Consider the following 9,445-nt stretch of genomic DNA (forward strand, 5'->3'; position numbering starts at 1 on the left):
CTCTTCCAGGGCTTTATAGCTGCCAGTGGGGTTGTCACTGAGCTCTTCCAGGGCTGTACTGCTGCCATTACAGTTGCCAGTGGGGTTGTCCCACAGCTTTTCCAGGGCTATATGCCTGCCATTACAGTCACCAGTGGGGTTGTCCCCAGCTCTTCCAGGGCTATATAGCCGCCAGTGGGGTCGTCACCCAGCTTTTCCAGGGCTATATGGCTGCCATTACAGTCGCCAGTGGGGTTGTCACCCAGCTTTTCCAGGGCTATATGGCTGCCATTACAGTCGCCAGTGGGGTTGTCACACAGCTCTTTCAGGGCTATATAGCTGCCATAACATCCTGCAGTGGGGTTGTCACCCAGCTCTTCCAGGGCTATATGGCTGCCAGTGGGGTTGTCACCCAGCTCTTCCAGGGCTACATGGCTGCCAGTGGGGTTGTCACCCAGCTCCTCCAGGGCTATATGGCTGCCAGTGGGGTTGTCACCCAGCTCTTCCAGGGCTACATGGCTGCCAGTGGGGTTGTCACCCAGCTCCTCCAGGGCTATATGGCTGCCAGTGGGGTTGTCACCCAGCTCTTCCAGGGCTATATGGCTGTCAGTGGGGTTGTCACCCAATTCTTTCATGGTTATATGGCTGCCATAACAGCCGCCAATCGGGTTGTCACCCAGCTCTTCCAGGGCTATATGTCTGCCATTACAGCCGCCAGTGGGGTTGTCACCCAGCTCTTCCAGGGCTTTATAGCTGCCAGTGGGGTTGTCACTGAGCTCTTCCAGGGCTGTATTGCTGCCATTACAGTCGCCAGTGGGGTTGTCCCACAGCTTTTCCAGGGCTATATAGCTGCCATTACAGTCGCCAGTGGGGTTGTCCCCAGCTCTTCCAGGGCTATATAGCCGCCAGTGGGGTTGTCACCCAGCTTTTCCAGGGCTATATGGCTGCCATTACAGTCGCCAGTGGGGTTGTCACCCAGCTTTTCCAGGGCTATATGGCTGCCATTACAGTCGCCAGTGGGGTTGTCACACAGCTCTTTCAGGGCTATATAGCTGCCATAACATCCTGCAGTGGGGTTGTCACCCAGCTCTTCCAGGGCTTTATGGTTGCCAGTGGGGTTGTCACCCAGCTCTTTCAGGCTATATGGCTGCCATTACAGCCGCCAGTGGGGTTGTCGCCCAGCTCTTCCAAGGCTATATGGCTGCCATTACAGCCGCTAGTGGGGTTGTCACCTAGCTCTTCCAGGGCTATATGGCTGCCATTGGGGTTGTCACCCAGCTCTTCCAGGGCTATATGGCTGCCAGTGGGGTTGTCACCCAGCTCTTCCAGGGCTATATGGCTGTCAGTGGGGTTGTCACCCAATTCTTTCAGGGTTATATGGCTGCCATTACAGCCGCCAGTGGGGTTGTCACCCAGCTCTTCCAGGGGCTATATGGCTGTCAGTGGGGTTGTCACCTAGCTCTTCCAGGGGCTATATGGCTGCCAGTTGGGTTGTCACCCAGCTCTTCCTGCCTATTTACATAGCAAGGTTGTAGCATTTAGGAAAAGCTGGGTGATAACCCCCATGGGAGTAATGATCAATAGATATAACTATCCATTAGCTATTGTAGAACTACAACTCCCAGCATTCAGCTTTAAAGGGGAACTATCAGCAGGTTAGACGGTAGTTCCTGACACAGCCATTCCCAGCAGAGGGGTTGTGTCACCCCTTAGTACTTCTATTCAAGATAAAAGCGCACATTTTCTTCAATGAAGTTGTATTACAAAGGAATATAACTATATTGAAGGAATATCAAATAAATATTTCCTGATCGTCCCCCGGAAGCACAATAATGGTGTGCTGCCTACGGACTCCAGGAAATGAAAATTACAGGTAAGACATTTCCAACATATTTTATTTTAAAGGGTTTATCCAGGAAAAGATCATCCTAGACGCTTCTACTAAAAACAGCACCACCACCATCCTCAGGTTGTTTGTGGTATTACACCTCTGCTCCATTCACTTTGATCGAACTGAGCTGCAATACCACATACAACCTGAGGATAAGTGTGGCGCTGTTCCTGGAAGAAGACAGCCATGTTTTTCCAACTCCTCTAAAGTTACACTTCTACGGGACGACTTTAGGCTAATTCTTAGGAGATAGAAAGTCGGTCTGTTTTATCTGATTTTTAGTTTTTTTTTCTTTGTTTTAGGTTTTATGATGGAAATGGTTTCCTGGGATGGAGGCGTTTCGAGAACAGTGCAATTTCTTGTACCTCAGGTGAGTTATTAATCAGGATGATAGAGAGATATATAGATACATGGAGACCCCTACCATCACTGGGGTCGGAGCTGGTTATCTGGAAAATTCTCAGTAATGGATGTAATGGATATAAGGCTTTCTATGCCACCAGAGTAACTCATCATCAGCTGATGAAAACACATTCCCATGATGTCCTCTCATCCAGTGTTCTCCATTTCTTAGTACAGCTAATGGATGGCGATGACTATGAGATCACAGAACAGCAAGTATCCATCCTACATGGAACACTGGGGGATTTGATGAGTTTTGAGCATTGATAACCCGTCCTGTCCTGCCAGCTGGCTTAAAGAGGATAGCCAGCTAAACTCTTTTTTTTTTCAAATCAACTGGTTTCAAAAAGTTATATAGATTTGTAATTTACTTCTATTTAAAAATCTCAAGTCGTCCAGTACTTATCAGCTGCTGTATGCCCTGCAGGAAGTGGTGTATTCTTTCCATTCGGACACAGTGCTCTCTGCTGCCACCCCTGTCCATGTCAGCAGCAGCAAGTCCTGATGGAAAACCTCTCCTGATCTGGACAGTTCCTGACATGGACAGAGGTGGCAGCAGACTAAATACACACCACTTCCTGCAGGACATACAGCAGCAAATAAGTAGCAGAAGACTTAAGATTTTTAAATAGAAGTAAATGACAAATCTATGTAACTCTCTGAAACCAGTTGATTGGAAAGAAAAAGATTTCCGCTGGCTAACCCCTTTAAAGGGGATATTCAGGATTCAGAAGAAACGCAGCTACTTTCTTGCCAAAACAGCGCCATTCTTGTCCTCAGGTTGTGTGTGGTATTACAGTTCAGCTCTATTCACTTCAGTGGAACAGAGCTGCATAACCCACACTCAAACTGAGGACAACAGAAGTGTTGGTTCTGGAAGAAAGCGGCCATGTTATTCTAAGCCCTTTAAATAAATGTGTGTATACTTCATTCAGCCATAACATTAAGACCACTTGCTCCTATTGTCAGCTCTACATCTGTACGGAGGCCTGGACTCCATAGAGCTCTGAAAGAGTCCTATGCTGTCTGGCTGCAGATCCTGTAAGACGTGAGGCCGGTTTGGTGGCCCCCCCCCCCCCAATATCAGACAGCCGGGCTCTTATTGTTAGACAGTCACGTGGCATCCGGCTGGAGTTGCGTACCCTCCATGTGTCACGTCTTAATAACGGTCTGGTCATCAGCAAGAATTTTCTTTAATACAATAAGTATTTTTTTCAGTCTCCCTCCGTAAGGGTCAGGCGTTAGAGTCGGTGCGACCCGTCCTATGTGTTCCCACGGCGGTCATAAAATTATTAGCAGGCGACACAGTGACGAATATAAAAAGGAAAACCTCTGGCTCTATGTCTTTTGTCTAGTAGGATCATCTATATTAACAGGAAGAGTCGCTCAGAGACGTGTGACACAATGACACGTATTCTTACTCATGGCCTTCACAGTAGGGGGGGAGGGGGACTGTAACCCGTCTTTTATATTCTGTAAACAACGCTTGGCCTGATGATTGACTTACCATTGGAAGCCATCTATGACTACAAAGGAGATTTCTTAGTGAGGCTACCCCTTTAATTTAAAGGCCCAAAATAGCTCCCTTTGAACTATTTCTTTTACTGTTTTTTGCTTCCTAAATGTTTTTTCTTCCCTGAACCGTAGTTTACATTAACATTTGGACACCATTTTGCTGTAGAATCTGTGCAACTCCTCTACATAGCTGGCTGCGCTGCTGCTGATGTAGATCATACAGCACACTGCTCCTGGTTGTGTCAGTCTCGCTCTCTCTCTCTCTCTCTCTCTCTCTCTCCTACACAGGACTGCAGTAGGAGGAGAAGAGATCACATATACAGAGGCAGGCACAGTGTAGATAGAGAGAGGAGATAATACATAGCAGAATCTGCAGGAGGAGGAGAGATCACATATACAGAGGCAGGCACAGTGTAGAGAGAGGAGAGAACCCATAGCAGAATCTGTAGGAGGAGGAGAAGAGATCACATATACAGAGGCAGGCACAGTCTAGAGAGAGGAGAGGACCCATAGCAGAATCTGCAGGAGGAGAAGAGATCACATATACAGAGGCAGGCACAGTGTAGAGAGAGGAGAGAACCCATAGCAGAATCTGCAGGAGGAGGAGAAGAGATCACATATACAGAGGCAGGCACAGTGTAGAGAGAGTAGAGAACCCATAGCAGAATCTGTAGGAGGAGGAGGAGAGATCACATATACAGAGGCAGGCACAGTTACAAAGAGAGGAGAGAACCCATAGCAGAATCTGCAGGGGAAAGAGAAGAGATCACATATACAGAGGCAGGCACAGTTACAGAGAGGAAAGAACCCATAGCAGAATCTGCAGGAGGAGGAGAAGAGATCACATATACAGAGGCAGGCACAGTGTAGAGAGAGTAGAGAACCCATAGCAGAATCTGCAGGAGGAGAAGAGATCACATATACAGAGGCAGGCACAGTGTAGAGAGAGGAGAGAACCCATAGCAGAATCTGTAGGAGGAGGAGAAGAGATCACATATACAGAGGCAGGCACAGTTACAGAGAGAGGAGAGAACCCATAGCAGAATCTGCAGGAGGCTTATACTCAGCAGACATTAAAACCAAAGTAATCCATAATTATTTTTTGTATTTCTGCAACATAATTTTAATTCTTATCTGTGTAAAATGACGAGTGGCTCTTGATATCATGTGCCCTCAGTATTATATAGTATATAGCGATGATTCTCTGTTCTCTATTCACAGAACATCTCAGAAGAAATGTTCTACCAGCTGAGCAATATGCTTCCTCAGATCTTCAGGGTCTCGTCCACACTCACCCTGACCTCTAAACGTTGAGACTGTTGGCTTCTGTAGAATATCAAAAACCACCTTTAAGCCGCCATATTGGACTAATGCAGCCGTAAGCAGCGATCTGTCCGCCTCTATCTCAAGGATGTGACAAGTCCCCGGGACACAGCAATATGGAAGAATACAATCCGCAACCTAAAGGGAATCTGGAATTGGACAGTGGCCAATATGGGCATTAGTATTAGCTGTGGGCGCAGTGCGGTCTACACGTATAGGAAAATATAGAAGACTAATAAACATTCCATTACAATAATGGATCCTGCACAGTCTATTACTGCCCTCAGTTCCTTCCTGCTGTGTAGATCAATGTCCCAGCGTACCATGGAAGTGTCTATGATCAGTAGGGGTCATTCAGGCAATCAAACACCTATCCCCTATTAAGTGTATCCCTGTCCCTTTAAATAAACCTTTTGACAAGTTACACAGGTATGTCTTTGACCAATCAGGGTCAGACCACCACCAATAGTTAAAGTGTCACTGTCGTTAACATTTTCTTGCAGATTTTAAGAAAGTTTGTAATTGGGTTTATTAGCCGAAAAAATTCATTTTTATCATGAAAAAGCAGTTTAAAGCTCTCCCCCCTGTCTTCATGGTTCTCTATGGAGAGGGGAGGGGTGGAGGGAGATGAGGCACCAAATAGGACAACAATGAGTTAATTTACAGCTACATCACCAGGCTATCTCCTCTGACCATCAGCACTGACCTCTCTGTCTACTTATAATGTGCTAAAAAGAGCACCACCCTTGTGTATGGATGTGTCTGGTATTGCAACTTAGTCTCACTCGCTTAAATGTTGCAATACTAGACACAGCCTGAAGTCAAGAGTGGTGCTATTTCTGCAACAGTCAAAATGCTATGTGGCAGGGGTAGGGAACCTTGGCTGCCTACAACTACAACTGCTATCATGCCTGTCCATGCATGATGGGAGTTGTAGTTTTGCAACAACTCGAGAGTCAAGGTTCCCTACACCTGGCCTAGGGTGTGTCTGAAAGATAGTTGGCATCTACTTTTGAGGGCCTTGGCAGCTTAGAAAATATAGTTGAAGTAAAAGGTCTTCATGCCTTAGTATTGGCAAAATTGGGTAGCAAGTACACCAGCTCTTTGTAAAGTTTGAGGATAAGCTCTTTAGGCCCCTACCTATACTATAAAGCTGGCCATACAGGCCGTGACTCCCACTAAAGTTGTGTACATGCAAGCTGTTCTCCCCTGAGCGTGCATGTGTCCTTAAAAAAGAGGCGTAAGCCACTCACAGATGACTAAGTTTATGAAGGAAGACAGAGCAGGAAGATGAAACTGCACTCACCAATTTAAAACTTCTTTATCTTTATTCATGCATCGTGGTAAAGTTCGGACAAGGTGCGGACTGTATGGCGGCAGACGCCACAGAGGTAAGGTGACAGGCTGTTTCACGCCCTTACGGCGCTTCTACGGACCAAGGGTGGTCTGTAGAAGCACCGTAAGGGCGTGAAACAGCCTGTCACCTTACCTCCTTGGCGTCTTCCGCCATACAGTCCGCACCTTGTTCGAATTTTACCACGATGCATGAATAAAGATGAAGAAGTTTTAAATTGCTGAGTGCAGTTTCATCTTCCTGCTCTGTTTTCCTTCATTATATGTGCCTGCACACTTAGAAACTAGCACCACCATTTTTTGCTGCTGTTCATAGACTGTGAGCACGAGGATTGCTGTGATTAGTAGTGCCACCATTTTCTGGTTGTAGATGACTAGGTTTATGTTGCAAAAAATTAGGGCAGCACAAACTAGTAACAGAAATGCTGAACAGATCGGTGTAATACTTACATCATTCTGTTCTGCTGTTCTCCTAATATGCAGGAGAATAGGATTCTTGCCACACCCCTCCCCCAGCTGCTGATTGACAGTTGACTGCCTATATAGAACATGGATAGATAACTGCCAATCAGCAACTGGTGAGCAGAGTTTCCTGCTTCTCATGAATATCCAGGACTACTGAGCACATGCACATAATGGAGAGGACTACTTATTGTCCATGTTATTCAGGAGGAGATCTCTGGATCAGCTGCACAGATCAATATAAGTGATACATCATTCTGTTCAGCTTCTCTGTCACTAGTTTATGCTACCCTGAGATAGGACAATGCCATAAACCTACTGACAGAGTCTCTATAAATAAAAATTATTGCACTGAAAAATCAGTATTGCAGGGTTCCCCAAATTAGGCAATTTTACAACCCCCATCGTGCCCTGGACGCCCCCTCGGTGACCCTCCCCCGCCTATAATATCACTACAGATGTGGCGTATAACACAGGAAGCGTCCACCTATCACACGTCACCCCCGTCCTCCTCCTTCTATCTTTGTCGGATTCATGGGTTTTTTTGTCATTTTACAGGATGCATTTAAGGAAGGGAAACTGATATTTTCATAGATTTGCCCGCACTCATCCAATCTTGGTTCTGTGGGTAAATAAGAATTATGGGATGCTAAATCGGTCCCTTCACCAGAAGCATTTATATCCGACTGTGATATATGGCTCTAGTGACCGGCGGCTGCATCCACCCCCTGCACCATATTTATAGATGAGACTATAGGATGCCCGGGGCGACAAAGGAAGTGATTTCATGGGGGGAGTGCGGCCCGTCTCATCTGCATACACTAACTAGCCCAGGAGATTCTATTCAGGATTTTACTTTTTTTTTCTCAAGGAAAGAAAAAAATATATTTATTTTATATGTATATATTTATTTTATATTTATTTATTTATATTTATTATCTGTTTATAATTACAAATTTATTTTTATATCTATTTTTAAATTAATTTATTTCTTTGCTTATGTTCCCCCCCCCCTGGAAAAAACACCCGAATTTCTAATCAGGAAATCCAGACGGATTTCCGGACCCATAGACTTGCATTAGTCACGGACACCCTACAGAATTTTTCTTGAAGGGTGTCCGTTCCGGAAAACAGAACCGGATTTTTTTTAGAACTGGTCCATATTTTGTCCGGAATTCGAGCCCAGATGCCCCCATAGAAGTTTATGGGAGCCTTGAAATCCCGGATGCTTTTCTGATGTGAGTTCCACTCACCCGGACCTCACGAGTTGGCTCCCCCAGGCCTCCTTCTGCCGCTGCTCCCGTTCTGCCCCTGCCACCTTCCGCCGCTGCTCCCGGTGCCCGGGCCTCCTGCTGCCTCCTCTTCTTTCCCCCCTGGACCTCAGCAGCGACGCCCCCCCCCCTCCCCCGGACCTTTAGCGCCGACACCCCACCCCCAGACCTGAGCAGCACCGCCCGATCTCCAAATCCTGCCCCCCAGACTTCAGCGACCCCCCCCCCCCCAAATCAACATAACCACCCCCCACTCCACCCCTGCTGCATCCTCACCCCAGTGTCTGGCATCGGCCACCAAACCCCCCCTCTTCCCCAGGGACTGAAATTGTTGGTACGGCCCCCTGCTGCTGCCGCCTCCGGACAGCAGTACCCCCCCCCCCCAAACTCACCTCATGCTGCTGCCCACTAGATTGAAACAGACGCATCTAGCAGTGGCACTGGATCAGTAGACCAGGAACCAGGACAGGTGAGATCACCCCCCTAGAACTTAAACTTCCTCCACGTCCTGTTTACCGGTCATGATGGGAGTTGTACTTCTGCAGCCTGTGGTCATCCAGGTTGCAGAACTACAACTCCCATCATGACCTGTCAGCCAGTCATGATGGGAGTTGTAGTTCTGCAAGCTGTGACCATCCAGTTTGCAGAACTACATCTCCCATCGTGTCCTATTTTTTCTTCTGATCAGGAAATCCTGAAGACATTTCCTGATGGTTTCCTGAAGGTAAAAACGGATTACTGTGAGGAAATCCTGATGCTTTCCTGAAGCCATTTGAGGCCTCCTGATCAGGATTTCCTGACAGTAAAAACTGACACGGATGTGTGAATGGGGCCTTATTCTTTTATCTATTTATTTTTATGTGTTTATGCTTATATGTATTTTTTTTTATATGTATTTATTTATTTACTTATTTATTTATTTTTAGATTTATTTACTTATTTTGCTAATAAAATCCATTATTAAACCATAAATAGAGGAGCAACAAATCCTAAACCCCAAATGTTAAAGCTATATTTTATTTCCTAACCCAATGGTCTGATAATCTGGCATGCTACATAAATAGTCCTATGGCGGCTGTGGGATACCACAAAAAGTTGGAGACATTAAGGTACATTACAAACTATAGATCATCTATGAGACGTATACTGTTAGATTCCTTGTGTAGATTTTTACTTTACATCCATGATTTTGGGTGCGAACAAGTGGCCATTCTGTGTCCTGACAAACAAATTCCATTTTAGTACTGAA

At 46.1% G+C, this 9,445-nt stretch overlaps 1 protein-coding gene across 2 annotated transcripts in view; it reads left to right on the top strand.

Moving 5' to 3' along the window:
- The window catches only part of FERRY3 (FERRY endosomal RAB5 effector complex subunit 3), a 28,754-nt gene extending 23,220 nt beyond the window's left edge, over nucleotides 1-5,534 (top strand). For both annotated transcript variants that reach the window (XM_069952841.1, XM_069952849.1), the window contains exons 13-14: nucleotides 2,173-2,240; nucleotides 5,009-5,534. In XM_069952841.1, the coding sequence (XP_069808942.1) occupies nucleotides 2,173-2,240; nucleotides 5,009-5,101 (161 nt within the window). In that variant the 3' untranslated portion in view covers nucleotides 5,102-5,534. The remainder of the gene's footprint in view (nucleotides 1-2,172; nucleotides 2,241-5,008) is intronic.
- The last annotated feature ends 3,911 nt before the right edge of the window (nucleotides 5,535-9,445 follow it).

This window comes from Dendropsophus ebraccatus, chromosome 1 (assembly GCF_027789765.1).
Source record: "Dendropsophus ebraccatus isolate aDenEbr1 chromosome 1, aDenEbr1.pat, whole genome shotgun sequence".
NCBI classification, from domain to species: Eukaryota; Metazoa; Chordata; class Amphibia; order Anura; family Hylidae; genus Dendropsophus; species Dendropsophus ebraccatus.